The sequence below is a fragment of the Stegostoma tigrinum genome, chromosome 20 (assembly GCF_030684315.1).
Source record: "Stegostoma tigrinum isolate sSteTig4 chromosome 20, sSteTig4.hap1, whole genome shotgun sequence".
Taxonomy (NCBI): Eukaryota; Metazoa; Chordata; class Chondrichthyes; order Orectolobiformes; family Stegostomatidae; genus Stegostoma; species Stegostoma tigrinum.
The window spans coordinates 6542951-6566731 of record NC_081373.1 but is presented as its reverse complement, the minus strand read 5'-3'; the positions used below and the strand labels follow the sequence as shown (position 1 = coordinate 6566731).

At 50.8% G+C, this 23781-nt stretch overlaps 1 protein-coding gene across 2 annotated transcripts in view; it reads right to left on the bottom strand.

Annotated features, from left to right (window-relative positions):
- The window catches only part of mrpl43 (mitochondrial ribosomal protein L43), a 32787-nt gene that overhangs the window by 5307 nt on the left and 3699 nt on the right, over positions 1–23781 (bottom strand). For both annotated transcript variants that reach the window (XM_059652965.1, XM_059652964.1), the window contains one exon: positions 23202–23308. In XM_059652965.1, coding sequence (XP_059508948.1) covers positions 23202–23308 — 107 coding nt within the window. The remainder of the gene's footprint in view (positions 1–23201; positions 23309–23781) is intronic.

Genomic DNA, 23781 nt, shown 5'->3' with positions numbered 1-23781 from the left:
AAACTGTCCCCTTCCCTGAGATAGCACTAGGGGATCTGAGAGGGCTTTAATCGTTTAAATGACCGTCCCTCGGACAGTGCAGCACTCCCTTGGCACCGCACACGAATCTTACACCCTTGTCTCTAAAGTGGGACTCAAACTCATTAAATACACGAGAGGCAGAAACAGGGACAGAGAGATAGAGAGGGAGACAAAGAGTGACAGAAACAGGGAGAGAGAGAGAGAGAGGAGAGGAGAGAGAGAGAGAGAGAGAGAGAGAGAGGAGACATAAAGAAAGAGAGAGGGAGACGAGAGAGGGAGACAGAGAGAGTGCATGCATCAGAAAGAGGGAGGAAAGAGAAGAGGGGGACGGGGTGACGAGGGTTGGGGGGGGGGGGAGAAAGAGAGAGAGACACACACACAGAGGGACACACAGAAGGAGACAGATACAGAGAGAAAGAGAGATATACATATAGTGAGAGAGAAATCGCCATAATTGATATGAAGGATCCTGAACACAAGTCTCTTCTAACTGCACTCCTGTGTAACCCTGATGTTGATTCACCGGGCTAGCGCTGAGGCTACTGGGGGCTGCCCAGCAGGAGGGGGACAAGGCGTCTTTGTAGCTAAATTCTTCTGGCTTGGAATGCACTGCCTGGTACAGAGGTGGTGGTGACAGATTCAGTTGCAATCTTAAGAGGGCACAAAGGTAAATACTTGGAGGAAAAATAATCGAAGGGGCAAGTGGAGAGTGCAAGCACATGTTGCATTCATGAAGCTGGGCTTTGCAACAACCTGTAGTCAAATGACACTTGTTGGTCGTCAACTTCGCAAAGAGGTCACAGCCATGCAGCTCCTCCAGAGCAGAGAGGCTGCGTACAATCCCACTGCTCCTACTTCACTGAATTTGATCACATCATCAACTGGCTTCAGCGATCCCATTGATCAGCGCTGGTCCTGGGAGCTGGAATAAGCCTGCAGCATTCCCACTCATTCCCAACAGCGAAACATAGTAACAATTGGCCATTCGGCCTATCGAGTCTGCTCCACCATTCGATGGGGGTTGTGACTGATCTGTTAATCCTCAACTCCACATTCCTGCCTTCTCCCTCGGCTCTCTCCCTGATTAAAAACCTGTGATCAGTTTTCAAAAGACAATCTGAAACGAAAATATGCAGGGCTATGGGGAGAGCGCAGGGGATTGGGAACAGCTCTTTCAAGGAGCCAGCACAGACACAATGGGCAGAATGGCCTCACCCTGTGCTCTTCCATGCTGTATAATTGAGCATGGCTGGCTACAGCTGCCTACAACCAAATAATAAAACTCAAAAAATCTTAATCAAGGAGTAACACTGTTCACAATCTCACCTGTGCCCCAAAAACAGAGAGATAAGGCACTGCCCATCTCATGAAAGTGGAACTGTCAGAAGACACATCAATTGCGATGGGACTTTATGAATAAAACAACAAGAAGAGTTGATCCAGAGAAGGTAATTGCAGTGACTGGGTGAGTGAGGGTTAAACTCGAGTACAGGAGAGTTTGGAAGTAAGTGCTGAGTGTGCACTGTTTAACATCACAATGATCTGCAGCTTCAGGCTTCTCTGTTGTTATCGGGCACTCCCAAATAGACACGTGCTGTTCGGGCTGTCTGGGGGGAGGTGACGGCCCAGTGGCATTATTGCTAGACTGTTAATCCAGTGACCCAGGAAATGTTCTGGGGGAGAGATTATAGGAACTGCAGATGCTGGAGAATCCGAGATAGCGAAGTGCGGGGCTGGATGAACACAGCAGGCCAAGCAGCATCTCAGGAGCACAAAAGCTGACGTTTCGGGTCGAGACGTTTCTTCAAATTTCTGATGGCAGGGTCTAGGCCCAGAATGTCAGCTTTCTTCCTCCTCTGATGCTGCTTGGCCTGCTATGTTCATCCAGCTCTACACCTTGTTATCTCAGATTCTCCAGCATCAGCAGTTCCTACTATCTCTGAAACAAAAACTTTGACAACTGGGTCACAGACGACACCTGTTGGTAATGTGTTAAAATTGCAATAGAACCCAGCCACAAAACTTGCATTTGTCTAGCACCTTTAGTCTGGTGAAACAACCCAAACCACTTCATAAGATCGATTTTTATCTTTATGCACTCAGGGGTTGGGTAAAGCTTTTATTGCCCACCCCTAAATGCCCAGAGGGCAGTTAAGAGTCAATCACACTGCTGTTGGTCTGGAGTCACATGTAGGCCAGAGCAGGTAAGGGTAGTAGACTTCCACCTGAAAAGGACATCAGTGAAACAGATGCAATTTTTAAAAAACGACAGAGGACCCAGTGGTCACCAGCAGACTAGCATTTTACGCTGGATCCTTTGCAAAGTCAACTTCAAATGTCGCAAACTGCTGCGGTGAGATTTGAACTTGCATGCTGTTAGACCAAGGTTTGGGATTCCCAGACCAGCGACAACTGATGGCGACATAACTGTACGGTCTGGGTGTGCGCGTGCTCGCGTGTTGGGGTGGGTGGCGTGGGGATTGGAGGAAACAAGTTTTATTACCCAGAGGGGTGGTGAGGGTCTGGAATGCCATGCCTGGGAGGGGGGTTAAGGCAGGAAACCTCACAACCTTCAAAAAAAATACTTGGCTGAGCCCTGGAAATGTCATAACATTGAAAGCTACAGGCCCACTGCAGGGAAACAGGACTAGAGTAAACTGAGTGCAGCGTTGGCAGCATGCACTCGATGGGCTGAAGGGTCTCTTCTGTACTGTATGATTCTCTGAGCTTAGCATCTTATCGCTACCTCCCCAAACGATCAAACAGAACCTGCCAGCCATGGAGATATCAGGGAGGGGGTGGGCCAAGGTTTGAGCAAACAGGGAGGTTTTGCGATTCTATCATCACTTTTTCCTCAGGGGACAGAGCTGGCTGCGTTTAAATTGGTTTGACCTTTTCCTACACGTTGGCAGTGATGCCAGTTTGAGATGGTCAGAGATTGCAAACGAAGCTTGATGTCTTTCGCTACACCACAGCCCCAACTGCCACGCTAATGCGCTGTTTGATTGTGTCTGGAACACTGGGCTGTGGATGGTGGCCCGAGGAACGTTAGCCCTGGGATTCAAAAACATGTGCCATGGGAAGCAGAATATTCTGAACGACGTAGAAACTACGTGCAGGAGTAGGCCATTCGGCCCTCCGAGCCTGCACCACCATTCAATACGATCACAGCTGACCGTGCAATCTCAGTATCCCATTCTTGCTTTCACTCCCCACACCCCTTGATCCCTTCAACCACAAGGGCCACATCCAGCTCCTGCTTGAATGTATCTAATAGACTGGCCCCAACAGCTTCCTGTGGGAGAGAATTCCACAGGTTCACATCTCACTGAGTGAAGAAATTCTTACTTATCTCACTCCTGAATGTTTACCCCTTATTCTCACCCCTCGTTCTGGGCTTCCCCAACATCAGGAACATTCTTCCCTTGTCCAGCACAATTTTATATGTTTCTATGAGATCCCTCCGCCCCCACCTCACTGTTCTAAATTCCAGGGAACACAAACCCAGTTAATCCAGCCTTTCCTCATATGTCATGATATAATCCAAGCAATGAGGAAGTGCTTTAAAGTGATGGCCTGGGTTTATCAGTAAAACTGCACCTTTGGTTCTCTGCCAGAGACACTTGCGATTGAGATGTAAAGAAATTCACAAAGGGTGGAGTCGCAGAATCTATTGGAAACTGAACTATCCTCCAGCCGCACAGCGCATCTATTATTAACCGACATCCACCCTCTTTTATCTAAAACACAATAACAAATTAACTATATCACACCTTAGATAATGGGAACTGCAGATTGGGCTAGAAGAACTATATCACACTTTGTTTGTTTTCCATTATCCAGTCCAGAGCCTGTGCTCTGAATGTGACTCACTTGATAAACCCATCACACAAAGTACATTTACTCTGTCACTGCTGCACTCACTGATGTTTAAACTGTGCCTAAGGGGCACAGATTGACGTACGCATGTGGAAAGATTTTCCAATACTTGTGATTTGTTTTGTCATAACACAAAAAAAATTGTTCGTCAATGAACTGAGATGCGCAACAAAATTAAACGGGTAAATTGTTATTGTTTATCCATGATGATTGCCTACACGTCACCCCCAGACACAGACTGACACGCACACCAACACACACACTCTGCTTGTACTGGCTGTGAGCTGCAACATCGGACCCACTGCCTTTTGGAGGGGTCATTTCATTGGGATGAGTCTGCTTTCGAGTGAATGCATCATGACAATGAGGAGCACGCCCCGGCCAAAACGTTCATCCCTCAGTTAACCTATGATGTTGTGGCCATAACAGAGACATGGGTTTCTCATGGGCAGGAATGGTTGCTGGATGTTCCAGGGTTTAGAACATTTAAAAAGAATAGGGAGGGTGGGAAAGAGGAGGGGATGTAGCACTACTAATCAGAGAGGGCATCACAGCTACAGAAGCTTCCATTGTCGAGGAAGATCTGCCTACTGAGTCAGTATGGGTGGAAATTAGGAACAGCAAGGGAGTAGTCACCTCGTTAGGGGTTTACTACAGGCCCCCCAATAGCAGCAGAGAGATTGAAGAAAGCATAGGTCGACAGATTTTGGAAAAGTGTGGACGCAGTAGGGTTGTTGTAATGGGTGACTTTAACTTTCCCAATATTGATTGGAACCTCCTTCGAGAAGAAGATTTGAATGGAGCTGTTTTTGTAAGGTGTGTTCAGGAGGGTTTCCTAACTCAGTACGTTGACAGGCCGATGAGGGGAGAGGCTATTCTAGACTTGGTGCTCGGAAACGAGCCGGGGCAGGTATCAGATCTTGTGGTGGGAGAGCATTTTAGGTGATAGTGACGGCAGAACGGATCAGGGAGAACACAAGGGCATTTTACACTTACGTGAGGAATAAGAGAATGGTCAAAGAAAGAGTAGGGCCGATCAGGGATAGCATAGGGGACTTGTGTGTGGAGCCTGAGGAGGTAGGGGAAGCCCTAAATGAGTTTTTTGCTTCTGTCTTTACGACAGAAACGAACTTTGTAGTGAATGAAACCTTTGAAGAGCAGGTGTGCATGCTGGAATGGATAGAGATAGAGGAAGCTGATGTGCTGAAAATTTTGTCAAATATTAAGATTGACAAGTCGCCAGGCCCGGATCAGATTTGTCCTCGGCTGCTTTGGGAAGCGAGAAATGCAATTGCTTTGCCACTTGCGAAGATCTTTGCATCCTCGCTCTCCACTGGAGTCGTACCTGAGGACTGGAGAGAGGCAAATGTAATTCCTCTCTTCAAGAAAGGAAATAGGGAAATCCCCGGCAATTATAGACCGGTAAGTCTCACGTCTGTCGTCTGCAAGGTGTTAGAAAGGATTCTGAGGGATAAGATTTATGACCATTTGGAAGAGCATGGCTTGATCAAATACAGTCAACACGGCTTTGTGAGGGGTAGGTCATGCCTTACAAACCTTATCGAGTTTTTTGAGGATGTGACTAGAAAAGTTGATGAGGGTCGAGCTGTGGATGTGGTGTATATGGACTTCAGTAAGGCATTTGATAAGGTTCCCCATGGTAGGCTCATTCAGAAGGTCAGGAGGAATGGGATACAGAATTGGCTGGCCAACAGAAGACAGCGAGTGGTAGTAGAAGGAAAATATTCTGCCTGGAAGTCAGTGGTGAGTGGAGTTCCACAGGGCTCTGTCCTTGGGCCTCTACTGTTTGTAATTTTTATTAATGACTTGGATGAGGGGATTGAAGGATGGGTCAGCAAGTTTGCAGACGACACAAAGGTCGGAGGTGTCGTTGACAGTGTAGAGGGCTGTTGTAGGCTGCAGTCGGACATTGACAGGATGCAGAGATGGGCTGAGAGGTGGCAGATGGAGTTCAACCTGGATAAATGCGAGGTGATGCATTTTGGAAGGTCGAATTTGAAAGCTGAGTACAGGATTAAGGATAAGATTCTTGGCAGCGTGGAGGAACAGAGGGATCTTGGTGTGCAGATACATAGATCCCTTAAAATGGCCACCCAAGTGGACAGGGTTGTTAAGAAAGCATATGGTGTTTTGGCTTTCATTAACAGGGGGATTGAGTTTAAGAGTTGTGAGATCTTGTTGCAGCTCTATAAAACTTTGGTTAGACCGCACTTGGAATACTGCGTCCAGTTCTGGGCGCCCTATTATAGGAATGATGTGGATGCTTTGGAGAGGGTTCAGAGGAGGTTTACCAGGATGCTGCCTGGATTGGAGGGCTTATCTTATGAAGAGAGGTTGACTGAGCTCGGTCTCTTTTCATTGGAGAAAAGGAGGAGGAGAGGGGACCTAATTGAGGTATACAAGATAATGAGAGGCATAGATAGAGTTGATAGCCAGAGACTATTTCCCAGGGCAGAAATGGCTAGCACGAGGGGTCATAGTTTTAAGCTGGTTGGTGGAAAGTATAGAGGGGATGTCAGAGGCGGGTTCTTTACACAGAGAGTTGTGAGAACATGGAATGCGTTGCCAGCAGCAGTTGTGGAAGCAAGGTTATTGGGGTCATTTAAGAGACTGCTGGACATGTATATGGTCACAGAAATTTGAGGGTGCATACATGAGGATCAATGGTCGGCACAACATTGTGGGCTGAAGGGCCTGTTCTGTGCTGTACTGTTCTATGTTCTACGTTAACCAGTCACCCGGTCACTGACCTGAACAACAGGCCGTGAGATCTTGCTGTGCAATTACCATGTTTCAGGATACTGCTGCAGTCACACACTACATTTCCAAACATATGCCTGTGGCTGAAGGTGCCTTCAGCTGGTCCAATGATGTGAGAAGTGCTACATAAATGCAATTTAAACTCAGACATTCCACAGCCCATCAACGCGAACACTTCCTCTGTTAGTACAGCATCAATATAATCCGACCCTCAGCCAAGCCAGTGACACAGTTTGCCTGTCACCCTTCTGTTACAATAACACTGCCAGCGTATGTCTCTGCTACAGCATCAACACAGGAGTTCCTGCAGTATCCCATATACAGTACCAGGCTCTCCAATGACAACACCGTGACAATGCATCTCTGTCCTTTATAGCGTTACTGTTAGGCTGTCATTTTCTGTCCCCATTACAGTTATCACCATTACACCATCAGCCTCCAAGTTACAGCATTATCCACCAGGCAGATTCGCTCCTTTAGTGTCACAGTCGCACAGCCAACCCGTCTCTCCCTGTTACACTGTCACAGTCGCACAGCCAACCCGTCTCTCCCTGTTACACTGTCACAGTCGCACAGCCAACCCGTCTCTCCCTGTTACACTGTCACAGTCGCACAGCCAACCCGTCTCTCCCTGTTACACTGTCACAGTCGCACAGCCAACCCGTCTCTCCCTGTTACACTGTCACAGTCGCACAGCCAACCCGTCTCTCCCTGTTACACTGTCACAGTCGCACAGCCAACCCGTCTCTCCCTGTTACACTGTCACAGTCGCACAGCCAACCCGTCTCTCCCTGTTACACTGTCACAGTCGCACAGCCAACCCGTCTCTCCCTGTTACACTGTCACAGTCGCACAGCCAACCCGTCTCTCCCTGTTACACTGTCACAGTCGCACAGCCAACCCGTCTCTCCCTGTTACACTGTCACAGTCGCACAGCCAACCCGTCTCTCCCTGTTACACTGTCACAGTCGCACAGCCAACCCGTCTCTCCCTGTTACACTGTCAGTCGCACAGCCAACCCGTCTCTCCCTGTTACACTGTCACAGTCGCACAGCCAACCCGTCTCTCCCTGTTACACTGTCACAGTCGCACAGCCAACCCGTCTCTCCCTGTTACACTGTCACAGTCGCACAGCCAACCCGTCTCTCCGTTACACTGTCAGTCGCACAGCCAACCCGTCTCTCCCTGTTACACTGTCACAGTCGCACAGCCAACCCGTCTCTCCCTGTTACACTGTCACAGTCGCACAGCCAACCCGTCTCTCCCTGTTACACTGTCACAGTCGCACAGCCAACCCGTCTCTCCCTGTTACACTGTCACAGTCGCACAGCCAACCTGTCTCTCCCTGTTACACTGTCACAGTCGCACAGCCAACCCGTCTCTCCCTGTTACACTGTCACAGTCGCACAGCCAACCCGTCTCTCCCTGTTACACTGTCACACAGCCAACCCGTCTCTCCCTGTTACACTGTCACAGTCGCACAGCCAACCCGTCTCTCCGTTACACTGTCAGTCGCACAGCCAACCCGTCTCTCCCTGTTACACTGTCACAGTCGCACAGCCAACCCGTCTCTCCCTGTTACACTGTCACAGTCGCACAGCCAACCCGTCTCTCCCTGTTACACTGTCACAGTCGCACAGCCAACCCGTCTCTCCCTGTTACACTGTCACAGTCGCACAGCCAACCCGTCTCTCCCTGTTACACTGTCACAGTCGCACAGCCAACCCGTCTCTCCCTGTTACACTGTCACAGTCGCACAGCCAACCCGTCTCTCCCTGTTACACTGTCACAGTCGCACAGCCAACCCGTCTCTCCCTGTTACACTGTCACAGTCGCACAGCCAACCCGTCTCTCCCTGTTACACTGTCACAGTCGCACAGCCAACCCGTCTCTCCCTGTTACACTGTCACAGTCGCACAGCCAACCCGTCTCTCCCTGTTACACTGTCACAGTCGCACAGCCAACCTGTCTCTCCCTGTTACACTGTCACAGTCGCACAGCCAACCCGTCTCTCCCTGTTACACTGTCACAGTCGCACAGCCAACCCGTCTCTCCCTGTTACACTGTCACACAGCCAACCCGTCTCTCCCTGTTACACTGTCACAGTCGCACAGCCAACCCGTCTCTCCGTTACACTGTCAGTCGCACAGCCAACCCGTCTCTCCCTGTTACACTGTCACAGTCGCACAGCCAACCCGTCTCTCCCTGTTACACTGTCACAGTCGCACAGCCAACCCGTCTCTCCCTGTTACACTGTCACAGTCGCACAGCCAACCCGTCTCTCCCTGTTACACTGTCACAGTCGCACAGCCAACCCGTCTCTCCCTGTTACACTGTCACAGTCGCACAGCCAACCCGTCTCTCCCTGTTACACTGTCACAGTCGCACAGCCAACCCGTCTCTCCCTGTTACACTGTCACAGTCGCACAGCCAACCCGTCTCTCCCTGTTACACTGTCACAGTCGCACAGCCAACCCGTCTCTCCCTGTTACACTGTCACAGTCGCACAGCCAACCCGTCTCTCCCTGTTACACTGTCACAGTCGCACAGCCAACCCGTCTCTCCCTGTTACACTGTCACAGTCGCACAGCCAACCCGTCTCTCCGTTACACTGTCAGTCGCACAGCCAACCCGTCTCTCCCTGTTACACTGTCACAGTCGCACAGCCAACCCGTCTCTCCCTGTTACACTGTCACAGTCGCACAGCCAACCCGTCTCTCCCTGTTACACTGTCACAGTCGCACAGCCAACCCGTCTCTCCCTGTTACACTGTCACAGTCGCACAGCCAACCCGTCTCTCCCTGTTACACTGTCACAGTCGCACAGCCAACCCGTCTCTCCCTGTTACACTGTCACAGTCGCACAGCCAACCCGTCTCTCCCTGTTACACTGTCACAGTCGCACAGCCAACCCGTCTCTCCCTGTTACACTGTCACAGTCGCACAGCCAACCCGTCTCTCCCTGTTACACTGTCACAGTCGCACAGCCAACCCGTCTCTCCCTGTTACACTGTCACAGTCGCACAGCCAACCCGTCTCTCCCTGTTACACTGTCACAGTCGCACAGCCAACCCGTCTCTCCCTGTTACACTGTCACAGTCGCACAGCCAACCCGTCTCTCCCTGTTACACTGTCACAGTCGCACAGCCAACCCGTCTCTCCCTGTTACACTGTCACAGTCGCACAGCCAACCCGTCTCTCCGTTACACTGTCAGTCGCACAGCCAACCCGTCTCTCCCTGTTACACTGTCACAGTCGCACAGCCAACCCGTCTCTCCCTGTTACACTGTCACAGTCGCACAGCCAACCCGTCTCTCCCTGTTACACTGTCACAGTCGCACAGCCAACCCGTCTCTCCCTGTTACACTGTCACAGTCGCACAGCCAACCCGTCTCTCCCTGTTACACTGTCACAGTCGCACAGCCAACCCGTCTCTCCCTGTTACACTGTCACAGTCGCACAGCCAACCCGTCTCTCCCTGTTACACTGTCACAGTCGCACAGCCAACCCGTCTCTCCCTGTTACACTGTCACAGTCGCACAGCCAACCCGTCTCTCCCTGTTACACTGTCACAGTCGCACAGCCAACCCGTCTCTCCCTGTTACACTGTCACAGTCGCACAGCCAACCCGTCTCTCCGTTACACTGTCAGTCGCACAGCCAACCCGTCTCTCCGTTACACTGTCAGTCGCACAGCCAACCCGTCTCTCCCTGTTACACTGTCACAGTCGCACAGCCAACCCGTCTCTCCCTGTTACACTGTCACAGTCGCACAGCCAACCCGTCTCTCCCTGTTACACTGTCACAGTCGCACAGCCAACCCGTCTCTCCGTTACACTGTCAGTCGCACAGCCAACCCGTCTCTCCCTGTTACACTGTCACAGTCGCACAGCCAACCCGTCTCTCCCTGTTACACTGTCACAGTCGCACAGCCAACCCGTCTCTCCCTGTTACACTGTCACAGTCGCACAGCCAACCCGTCTCTCCCTGTTACACTGTCACAGTCGCACAGCCAACCCGTCTCTCCCTGTTACACTGTCACAGTCGCACAGCCAACCCGTCTCTCCCTGTTACACTGTCACAGTCGCACAGCCAACCCGTCTCTCCCTGTTACACTGTCACAGTCGCACAGCCAACCCGTCTCTCCCTGTTACACTGTCACAGTCGCACAGCCAACCCGTCTCTCCCTGTTACACTGTCACAGTCGCACAGCCAACCCGTCTCTCCCTGTTACACTGTCACAGTCGCACAGCCAACCCGTCTCTCCCTGTTACACTGTCACAGTCGCACAGCCAACCCGTCTCTCCCTGTTACACTGTCACAGTCGCACAGCCAACCCGTCTCTCCCTGTTACACTGTCACAGTCGCACAGCCAACCCGTCTCTCCCTGTTACACTGTCACAGTCGCACAGCCAACCCGTCTCTCCCTGTTACACTGTCACAGTCGCACAGCCAACCCGTCTCTCCCTGTTACACTGTCACAGTCGCACAGCCAACCCGTCTCTCCCTGTTACACTGTCACAGTCGCACAGCCAACCCGTCTCTCCGTTACACTGTCAGTCGCACAGCCAACCCGTCTCTCCCTGTTACACTGTCACAGTCGCACAGCCAACCCGTCTCTCCCTGTTACACTGTCACAGTCGCACAGCCAACCCGTCTCTCCCTGTTACACTGTCACAGTCGCACAGCCAACCCGTCTCTCCCTGTTACACTGTCACAGTCGCACAGCCAACCCGTCTCTCCCTGTTACACTGTCACAGTCGCACAGCCAACCCGTCTCTCCCTGTTACACTGTCACAGTCGCACAGCCAACCCGTCTCTCCCTGTTACACTGTCACAGTCGCACAGCCAACCCGTCTCTCCCTGTTACACTGTCACAGTCGCACAGCCAACCCGTCTCTCCCTGTTACACTGTCACAGTCGCACAGCCAACCCGTCTCTCCCTGTTACACTGTCACAGTCGCACAGCCAACCCGTCTCTCCGTTACACTGTCAGTCGCACAGCCAACCCGTCTCTCCGTTACACTGTCAGTCGCACAGCCAACCCGTCTCTCCCTGTTACACTGTCACAGTCGCACAGCCAACCCGTCTCTCCCTGTTACACTGTCACAGTCGCACAGCCAACCCGTCTCTCCCTGTTACACTGTCACAGTCGCACAGCCAACCCGTCTCTCCGTTACACTGTCAGTCGCACAGCCAACCCGTCTCTCCCTGTTACACTGTCACAGTCGCACAGCCAACCCGTCTCTCCCTGTTACACTGTCACAGTCGCACAGCCAACCCGTCTCTCCCTGTTACACTGTCACAGTCGCACAGCCAACCCGTCTCTCCCTGTTACACTGTCACAGTCGCACAGCCAACCTGTCTCTCCCTGTTACACTGTCACAGTCGCACAGCCAACCCGTCTCTCCCTGTTACACTGTCACAGTCGCACAGCCAACCCGTCTCTCCCTGTTACACTGTCACACAGCCAACCCGTCTCTCCCTGTTACACTGTCACAGTCGCACAGCCAACCCGTCTCTCCGTTACACTGTCAGTCGCACAGCCAACCCGTCTCTCCCTGTTACACTGTCACAGTCGCACAGCCAACCCGTCTCTCCCTGTTACACTGTCACAGTCGCACAGCCAACCCGTCTCTCCCTGTTACACTGTCACAGTCGCACAGCCAACCCGTCTCTCCCTGTTACACTGTCACAGTCGCACAGCCAACCCGTCTCTCCCTGTTACACTGTCACAGTCGCACAGCCAACCCGTCTCTCCCTGTTACACTGTCACAGTCGCACAGCCAACCCGTCTCTCCCTGTTACACTGTCACAGTCGCACAGCCAACCCGTCTCTCCCTGTTACACTGTCACAGTCGCACAGCCAACCCGTCTCTCCCTGTTACACTGTCACAGTCGCACAGCCAACCCGTCTCTCCCTGTTACACTGTCACAGTCGCACAGCCAACCCGTCTCTCCCTGTTACACTGTCACAGTCGCACAGCCAACCCGTCTCTCCCTGTTACACTGTCACAGTCGCACAGCCAACCCGTCTCTCCCTGTTACACTGTCACAGTCGCACAGCCAACCCGTCTCTCCCTGTTACACTGTCACAGTCGCACAGCCAACCCGTCTCTCCCTGTTACACTGTCACAGTCGCACAGCCAACCCGTCTCTCCCTGTTACACTGTCACAGTCGCACAGCCAACCCGTCTCTCCCTGTTACACTGTCACAGTCGCACAGCCAACCCGTCTCTCCCTGTTACACTGTCACAGTCGCACAGCCAACCCGTCTCTCCCTGTTACACTGTCACAGTCGCACAGCCAACCCGTCTCTCCGTTACACTGTCAGTCGCACAGCCAACCCGTCTCTCCCTGTTACACTGTCACAGTCGCACAGCCAACCCGTCTCTCCCTGTTACACTGTCACAGTCGCACAGCCAACCCGTCTCTCCCTGTTACACTGTCACAGTCGCACAGCCAACCCGTCTCTCCCTGTTACACTGTCACAGTCGCACAGCCAACCCGTCTCTCCCTGTTACACTGTCACAGTCGCACAGCCAACCCGTCTCTCCCTGTTACACTGTCACAGTCGCACAGCCAACCCGTCTCTCCCTGTTACACTGTCACAGTCGCACAGCCAACCCGTCTCTCCCTGTTACACTGTCACAGTCGCACAGCCAACCCGTCTCTCCCTGTTACACTGTCACAGTCGCACAGCCAACCCGTCTCTCCCTGTTACACTGTCACAGTCGCACAGCCAACCCGTCTCTCCCTGTTACACTGTCACAGTCGCACAGCCAACCCGTCTCTCCGTTACACTGTCAGTCGCACAGCCAACCCGTCTCTCCGTTACACTGTCAGTCGCACAGCCAACCCGTCTCTCCCTGTTACACTGTCACAGTCGCACAGCCAACCCGTCTCTCCCTGTTACACTGTCACAGTCGCACAGCCAACCCGTCTCTCCCTGTTACACTGTCACAGTCGCACAGCCAACCCGTCTCTCCGTTACACTGTCAGTCGCACAGCCAACCCGTCTCTCCCTGTTACACTGTCACAGTCGCACAGCCAACCCGTCTCTCCCTGTTACACTGTCACAGTCGCACAGCCAACCCGTCTCTCCCTGTTACACTGTCACAGTCGCACAGCCAACCCGTCTCTCCCTGTTACACTGTCACAGTCGCACAGCCAACCCGTCTCTCCCTGTTACACTGTCACAGTCGCACAGCCAACCCGTCTCTCCCTGTTACACTGTCACAGTCGCACAGCCAACCCGTCTCTCCCTGTTACACTGTCACAGTCGCACAGCCAACCCGTCTCTCCCTGTTACACTGTCACAGTCGCACAGCCAACCCGTCTCTCCCTGTTACACTGTCACAGTCGCACAGCCAACCCGTCTCTCCCTGTTACACTGTCACAGTCGCACAGCCAACCCGTCTCTCCCTGTTACACTGTCACAGTCGCACAGCCAACCCGTCTCTCCCTGTTACACTGTCACAGTCGCACAGCCAACCCGTCTCTCCCTGTTACACTGTCACAGTCGCACAGCCAACCCGTCTCTCCCTGTTACACTGTCACAGTCGCACAGCCAACCCGTCTCTCCCTGTTACACTGTCACAGTCGCACAGCCAACCCGTCTCTCCCTGTTACACTGTCACAGTCGCACAGCCAACCCGTCTCTCCCTGTTACACTGTCACAGTCGCACAGCCAACCCGTCTCTCCGTTACACTGTCAGTCGCACAGCCAACCCGTCTCTCCCTGTTACACTGTCACAGTCGCACAGCCAACCCGTCTCTCCCTGTTACACTGTCACAGTCGCACAGCCAACCCGTCTCTCCCTGTTACACTGTCACAGTCGCACAGCCAACCCGTCTCTCCCTGTTACACTGTCACAGTCGCACAGCCAACCCGTCTCTCCCTGTTACACTGTCACAGTCGCACAGCCAACCCGTCTCTCCCTGTTACACTGTCACAGTCGCACAGCCAACCCGTCTCTCCCTGTTACACTGTCACAGTCGCACAGCCAACCCGTCTCTCCCTGTTACACTGTCACAGTCGCACAGCCAACCCGTCTCTCCCTGTTACACTGTCACAGTCGCACAGCCAACCCGTCTCTCCCTGTTACACTGTCACAGTCGCACAGCCAACCCGTCTCTCCGTTACACTGTCAGTCGCACAGCCAACCCGTCTCTCCGTTACACTGTCAGTCGCACAGCCAACCCGTCTCTCCCTGTTACACTGTCACAGTCGCACAGCCAACCCGTCTCTCCCTGTTACACTGTCACAGTCGCACAGCCAACCCGTCTCTCCCTGTTACACTGTCACAGTCGCACAGCCAACCCGTCTCTCCGTTACACTGTCAGTCGCACAGCCAACCCGTCTCTCCCTGTTACACTGTCACAGTCGCACAGCCAACCCGTCTCTCCCTGTTACACTGTCACAGTCGCACAGCCAACCCGTCTCTCCCTGTTACACTGTCACAGTCGCACAGCCAACCCGTCTCTCCCTGTTACACTGTCACAGTCGCACAGCCAACCTGTCTCTCCCTGTTACACTGTCACAGTCGCACAGCCAACCCGTCTCTCCCTGTTACACTGTCACAGTCGCACAGCCAACCCGTCTCTCCCTGTTACACTGTCACACAGCCAACCCGTCTCTCCCTGTTACACTGTCACAGTCGCACAGCCAACCCGTCTCTCCGTTACACTGTCAGTCGCACAGCCAACCCGTCTCTCCCTGTTACACTGTCACAGTCGCACAGCCAACCCGTCTCTCCCTGTTACACTGTCACAGTCGCACAGCCAACCCGTCTCTCCCTGTTACACTGTCACAGTCGCACAGCCAACCCGTCTCTCCCTGTTACACTGTCACAGTCGCACAGCCAACCCGTCTCTCCCTGTTACACTGTCACAGTCGCACAGCCAACCCGTCTCTCCCTGTTACACTGTCACAGTCGCACAGCCAACCCGTCTCTCCCTGTTACACTGTCACAGTCGCACAGCCAACCCGTCTCTCCCTGTTACACTGTCACAGTCGCACAGCCAACCCGTCTCTCCCTGTTACACTGTCACAGTCGCACAGCCAACCCGTCTCTCCCTGTTACACTGTCACAGTCGCACAGCCAACCCGTCTCTCCCTGTTACACTGTCACAGTCGCACAGCCAACCCGTCTCTCCCTGTTACACTGTCACAGTCGCACAGCCAACCCGTCTCTCCCTGTTACACTGTCAGGGCACTAACCCGTCTCCTTGTTACAATCTCACTCAGATTGTCCCACATGAGCAGACATCCTCACTACGTCTATGTTGTCAATCAATCCCTTTAGTATGTTATAGGCCACAATTAGATCTCTTCTCAAACTTTTAAATTCCTCTATCTCTCTTCCTAAAACAGACCTGTCATCTCTGGGATTTATCTAGTGAACCTCCTCTGAACTGCTTCCAATGCAAATTTATCCTTCCTCGAGGAAGGGGACCAGAACTGTACTAAATACTCCTGCTGCAGTCTCTCTCATGCCTTGCACAACTGCAGCAACACTTCCCCATTTTTACACTCCATTCCTTTTGCAACAAATCCCAAAATTCCAACGGCCTGCTGTACCTAGGATCACAGAATCTCTACAGGGTGAAAGCAGGCCTTTTGGCCCATCGAGTCCACACCAACCCTGTGGAGAAAACCTCACTCAGACCAACTCCCCCTTTCCCTATAACCCTGACTGCCCTGGCTAACTCACCTACCGACACACCCCTGAGCACTACGGGGCAACTGAGCCTGGCCAATCCACCGTAACATTCACATCTTTGGACTGTGGGAGGAAACCGGAGCACCCGGAGGAAACCCACGCAGACACGGGGAGAATGTGCAAACTCCACACAGACAGTCACCTGTGGGTGGAATCGAACCCGGGTCCCTGGCGCTGTGAGGCAGCAGTGCTAGCCACTGAGCCACCGTGCTGCCCTGGTTTTCTGTGATTAATGCACAATAACACCCAGATCCCTCTGCACCGAAGAATTCGGAAGTTCCTCTCCATTTCGATAAGTTATATTTCTGTTCCTTCGTCCAGAATGGATAATCTCACACTTACCACATTAAACCCCATCTGCCACACTCTGGCCCGTTCACCCTAACTGTCCATGCCCACTTGTAAATTTCTTACCTAACCGTTAAATTGTAAATGCTCTGAAGGAGGGTGTTTTATTGAGTGGGGTGGGGGAGGTACATTGCACTGAGTCTTAAGAGAAAGCCAGCAGGGTCTAAAACTGTAATCTACATCATGGCAAACCATCCCCACCCCCCCGCCAGTCCCAGAGAAGTGGTATTGATAGCTAATGGTAAACAAGGCAAATGGAGGAGAATGGGGCAGGATGAAGGTAGGGGGCAGGATTTACAACTGCTGCTTGTGTGGGGGATTAACCCGCACAGTCGACTGAGTGGGTCACACTACTTCAACATGCACAGGCTGTTTCCAATGTTACCACTGAACTACCTTTGGGTTTGGCTGCCACCTTGTGGTCAAAGACTGCATGACAGTGGTGGAGAAAAATCGAAATACTCAACATATAACAGGATGGAATTTGCATTCTGTACGCGTATGAAGAGGGTGTCAGCAAATTCAATCATTGCAAAATCCCCACTGTTTCGCTACACCCCCTCTCCATCTGTCAAAACAACCAGCAAGATGGGTAATCCGGCTGAGAAACAGGAGCAAAGCCATTTCTTAGCATCGTGGCTGACCATTAACTCAGTCCCATGTCCATGCCTTTTGATCCCTTCAGCCCTAAGAACTATACCTAACTCCTTCCTGCAAACATTCAAAGTGTTTGTGAGCAAAATATTCGGTGACAGAAAATTCCACAGGCTCCCCACCTCTGGGTGAAGACATTGCTCCTCATCTCAGTCCTCAATGGTCCACCCCATTGCCCGAGGCTGTAAGCCCTGGTCTCGGACTTCCCTGGTTATTGGGAATATCCATCCCAGGATTATGGCCCTTTGGCCCTTGGGGATCAGTGTTGGCCCACTGTGAGAGGCCAGCATGACCTCCGAGGGGATGTGCCGAAATAAACTGTGTGTATGCGGACGGGATTGGAGGAGGAATAGAGTCAATGTGACACAGACAGTAATTCAAATTTCTCATTCATTTTGTGGGGTGTGGGCGTCACTGGCTGGGCCCAGCATTTATTGCCCCGACCCTAGCTGGCCCTTGAGAAGGTGGGGGTGAGCTGCCATCTTGAACCGCTGCAGTCCACCTGCTATTGGCCCACAATGCCCTTCAGGAGGGAATTGCAGGATTCTGACCCAGCGACACTGAAGGAACAGCAAAACATTTCCAAGTCAGGATGGTGAGTGGCTCTGAGGGGAGCTTGCATATGGTGGCGTCCCCGTGTATCTGCTGCCCTTGTCCTTCCAGATGGAAGTGGTCGAGGGTTTGGAAGGTGCTGTCTGAGGATCTTTGGTGAATTTCTGCAGTGCATCTTGTAGATAGTACACACTGCTGCTACTGAGTGTCGGTGATGGGGGGAGTGGAATATTTGTGGATGTGGTGCCAATCAAGCGGCTGCTTTGTCCTGGATGGTGTCATGTTTCTTGAGTGTTGTTGGGGCTGCACTCATCCAGGCAAGTGGGGAGTATTCCATCACACTCCTGACTTGTGCCTTGTAGATGGTGGACAGGCTTTGGGGGGGGTCAGGAGGTGAGTTGCTTGTCGCAGAGTTCCCAACTTCTGCCTGCTCTTTTAGCCAGTGTCTAGGAGATGAGCCAAGTTCCTTGATATTGAAAGAACAGTGCATTACTCCAATTCCCCACACCATTCCTTAAAGCTTTCCCTTCTGTAAGTATTAATTCAATGTTCCTTCTGGAATTTGCTGCTGAATTTGTCCCTGATCGGCCTGGCAGTCCTTTCTAGATTGCCATCATTCAGTGTATAAATGAAACAAAAAAACCATCCTCATTTCATCCCACTTGGCATTGACACCAAAGATTGGATGATAAAATTTCAACTGTGCTTGTTCCCCTCCGATTTTTCTTTTCAATCCTCTTCCTTTTTTAAAAAATGCTCATTTTCTTTAGGTTTTAAAAACAAAACAATAAAAATTCTCCCTTAATTATCTTGTCTTCACCTATGTATTTCATTTTTAAGGTTTTGTTAATTTTATTTTTATTTTCAATCATTCTCCAATTCTGGCAAGTTCAGAGAATTCATTAAATCCCTACAGTGTGGCAACAGGCCATTTGGCCCAATAAACCCATACCGACCCCCCAAAGAGCATCCCAATCAGCCTCACCCCTATCCCTGTAACCCTGCATTTTCTGTGGCCGATCCACCTAGCCCACACATCTTTGGGCTGTGGGAGGAAACCGGAGCACGCGGAGGAAACCCACGCAGACACGGGGAGAATGTGCAAACTCCAAACAGGCAGTCACCCGAGGGTGGAATCGAACCTAGATCCCTGGCGCTGTGAGGTTGCAGTGCTAACCACTGAGCCACTGTGCCGGCCCACTAAAAGAAATCTTGGTGCAGAGTGTTATTTCAGTCAAAGACTGTTGAGCTTTGAACTTATTCCTTTATTTTTATAGTTTAAATTAAGAAAGATTTTAACATCAACTTTTCCTCATTTTTCTTCTTATTCTATAAAGTAATGCTTAAGCTGTTAGGCTGTTTCTCCAACTATTTTGTACCTTGGTATGTTCGTACTTAAGATGGTGGCATGTGTGGTGACATTGTACTGTACTCCTGTACTTGAGTCCATGTATTAATTAAATCTAAACATTTCACTGTTACTACTCATGCTCATCAAATGCTGCCCACCTTGTTACTGAGCTTCAACTTGTGTCCTCTTACAACACACACACACACACACCCACCCCTCGGGGCAGGAGTAGGCTGTTCAGCCCTTCAAGCCCGCTCCGCCATTCAATAAAATCATGGCTGATGTTTTCGTGGACTCAGATCCACATGCCCGCACTTTCACCGTATCCCTTAATTCCTTTATTGTTTAAAAAATCTACCTTAGCTTTAAAAACGTTTACTGAAGTAGCGTCAACTACTTCACTGGGCAAGGAATTCCCTAGATTAACAACCCTCTGGGTGAAGAAGTTCATTCTCAATTCAGTACTGAATCTGCTCCCTCTAATCTTGAGGCTATCACCTGCCAGTGGGAACATCCTCTCTACTTCTATCTTATCTATTCCCTTCATAATTTTATATGTTTCTATAAGATCCCCCCTCAATCTTCTGAATTCCAGAGAATGTAATCCCAATCTACTCAATCTCTCCTCATAAACCAACCCCTCAACTCCAGCATCAACCTAGGGAACCTCCTCTGCACCCATTCCAGTGCCAGTACATCCTTCCTCAAGTAAGGAGACCAAAACTGCGCACAGTACTCCAGGTGTGGCCTCACCCGGACCTTGTACAGCTGCAATATAACCTCTCTGCTTTTAAACTCAATCCCTTTAGCAATGAAGGACAAAATTCCATTTGCCTTCCTAATTACTTCTTGTACCTGCAGACCAACCTTCTGGGATTCATGGGCAAGGACACCCAGGTCCCTCTGCACAGGAGCGTGCTGAAACTTTTTACCATGCAAGTAATAATCCCTTTTACTATTACTCCGACCAAAATGTGTGATTTCACATTTATTTACATTTTTTCCATCTGCCCGATCTTTGCCCACTCACTCAATGTATCTGTGTTCCTCTGCAAAGTTTCACAGTCCTCTGCACACTGTGCTCTGCCACCCACCTTAGTGTCATCTGTAAACTCTGATGCCCTACACGTGGTCCCCAACATTTATATAAATTGTAAATACTTGTGGCCTCAGTTTTCGGGCACACCGCTAGTCACTGATTGCCAGCCAGAATAGCTCTCATTCATCCCCACTCTTTGCTTCCAGTTAGTCAACCGATCCTCTATCTATGCTAATACTTTACCCCTAACGCCATGCATCCTTATCTTATGCAGCAGCCTCTTGTGCGGCATCTTATCGAAGGCCTTTCGGAAATCTAGGTACACCACATCCACTGGATCCCCATCGTCCACCTTGCTCACAACGTCTTCACAGATTTCCACCAGATTTGTCAAGCATTGTCTGCCCTTCATGAACCCATGCTGCGTCTGCCCAACGGGACAATTTCTATCGAGATGCCTTGCTATTTCTTCTTTGATAATAGACTCAAGCATCTTCCCCACTACACTGGTTAAGCTAACCGGTCTTCCCCGTCTTTTGTCTATCTCCCTTTTTAAACAGTGGTGTCACATTTGCTGTTTTCCAAGCTGCTGGGACTGCCCCAGAGTCCAGTGAATTTTGGAAAATTACCACCAATGCACCTGCTATTTCTCCTGCCATCTCTTTTAGTATCCTGGGATGCATTCCATCGGGGCCAGGAGACTTACCAATCCGTAGCTCCATTAGCTTGCCCAACACTACCTCTTCTGTAATCATGATTGCTTCCAGGTCCTCACCTACCTTCGTCTCTTTGTCACTTACTGGCCTGTTATCAGTGTCCTCCTCTGTGAAGACCGATACAAGATACCTGTTCAATGCCTCGGCCATTTCATCATATCCCATAACTAAATTCCCCTTCTCATCCTCTAAAGGGTCAATGTTTACTTTTGCCACTTTTTTGTTTTATATATGTGTAGAAACTTTTGCTATCTGTCTTTATATTCTGCGCTAGTTTTTTCTCATGTACTATCTTACTTTTTTTTATAGCTCTTTTTGTGGCTTTCTGTTGACCTTTGAAGTTTTCCCAAACTTCTAGTTTCATGCTATTTTTGGCCACTTTTTTGCATGCCTTCTCTTTCAATCTGATAGACTCCCATAGCAGATTACCCCTTTTCCTACAGTCCTTCCTTTTCACTGGAATATACTTTTGCTGAGCACTTTGAAAAATTGCTTTGAAAGTCCACCACTGCTCATCAACAGTCCCACCATAAAATCTTTGTTTCCAGTCTGCTTTAGCCGAGTCCTTCCTCATTCTATTGTAGTCTCCCTTGTTCAAGCACAGGGCCCTGGTATTGGATTTCATCTTCACACTCTCCATCTGAATTCTAAATGCAACCATACTGTGATCACCCTTACCAAGAGGATCCCAAACTATGAGGTCATTAATTATTCCTGTCTCATTACACAGGGCCAGATCTAGGATAGCTTCCTCTCTCATCAGTTCCATTCCATACTGTTCCAGAAAACTATCATGGATACATTCAACGAACTCCTCAAGGCAACCCTAACCAAGCTTCTATCCTGCATGCAGTAGCAGTGGGCCAATGATGGGAGAGACTCCAATGTTCGCTCCTTCACAAAACTGACCAGGCATCTCAATTGATCTTCCTGTCCAGGACAGGCAGGAAGCTGTTGGAAGACTTCAACCCTGAATTTTCAAGCTCTGTGCTTCAAACAGCCACCCACTCTTCCTGCTGGTACAGATGGTTAAAATAGACTTCATACACTGAGACACTGGAATATAGAGATGGGCATTATCTACCCATGGCCAGTACCCATCCTCTACAGAGGAGGAGTTGGCAAGAGACAGTCACACTAAAACTAGGTTGTCACAATTGGCCATGGGAGAAAAATCTTGTTTGTTTCGTTGCCTTGAAGCACAGGTTGGTGCTGGGACCGAGACTGATATGTTAGCTTCACTGTCAAAATTTTGGGTAGGATTTCCAAGCTGGGAATACTGCAGCGAGTTACTCACCTCCTGACTCACACCAAAGCCTGTCCCACCATCTACAAGGCACAAGCCAAGAGTGTGATGGAATACTCCCCATTTGCCTGGATGGGTGCAGCCCCAACAACACTCTAGAAGCTTGACACCATCCAGGACAAAGCAGCCCCCACTTGATTGGCACCTCATCCACAAACATCCCACTCCCGCCACCACCGACGCTCAGTAGCAGCAGTGTGTACTATCTACAAAATGCACTGCAACAATTCACCAAAGATCCTCAGACAGCACCTTCCAAACCCACAACCACTTCCATCTAGAAGGACAAGGGCAGCAGATACACGGGAACACTATCCCCTTCAAGTTCCCCTCCAAGCCAATCCCCATCTTGACATGGAAATATATCACCATTGCTACACAGTTGCTAAGTCAAAACCCCGGAATTCCCTCCCTGAGGGCACTGTCAGCAAACCTATTACACATGGATTGCAGCGGTTCAAGAAGGGTCCTGACCCAAAATGTCAGCTTTCCTGCTCCTCCGATGCTGCTGGGCCTGCTGTGTTCATCCAGCTCTACACCTTGTTATCTCAGATTCTCCAGCATCGGCAGTTCCTACTATCTCTGTAACAAGAAGGCAGCTCATCCCTACCTTCTCAAGGGGGCAACTCGGGACAGAGCAATGAATGCTGGGCCCAGCCAGTGACCCCCACGTCCTATGAGAGAAACGTAAAAGATATAGTCACATGACTGGAGGCTTGGTGACTAATCAGGAAGTTGTCAGGACAGATCTGGGGGTGATCAGGACTTTCCAGCACCATTACCTGGACAGAACTTCTAACCGGGGATGCGAAGAGTGTTCCTGATACTTACGATATTCCCCAACCAGCTTTGGAACATTACACCGTTTCACGGCGACATAAACCACCATGCCAGGATTCCGCTTCGCAAAGTCCACCACGCCTTCTTCAACAAACTCTCTGTGGAGGCCAAGGAGCATTAGAAGGAGATACATTAGATGTACACATTCCCTGTTGCTAATAATCAATACATTCATCTACCATGTTAAACATGCACTTCCTCCAGCACCAGTACCTTGCAGCTGCAAACTGTAACATCCACAAAGGTCCCGTGCAGCACCTTCCAAATCTGTGGCCTTGGACAACAGCCAGTCCGTCATTCAGTTACAAACCTGTCCCAAAGGTAAGGCAGGATCCTCAGGTTTGAGGAAAATGAATTTCACCCAGAGGGTGGAGGGCGTCTGGAATGCGAGCCTGGGAGTGGAGTTGAGGTGAGAAATCTCTCAATTTTTAGAAAGTACTTGGATGATCGTTTGAAGTGTTAGAACATTCAAGGCTATGGGCCTCGTGCATGAAAGTGGGACTAGTGCCAATTTACAGTAGTTTTTGTCTGTGCAGGCTCAATGGGCTGAAGGGCCTCACCTGTACGCAAT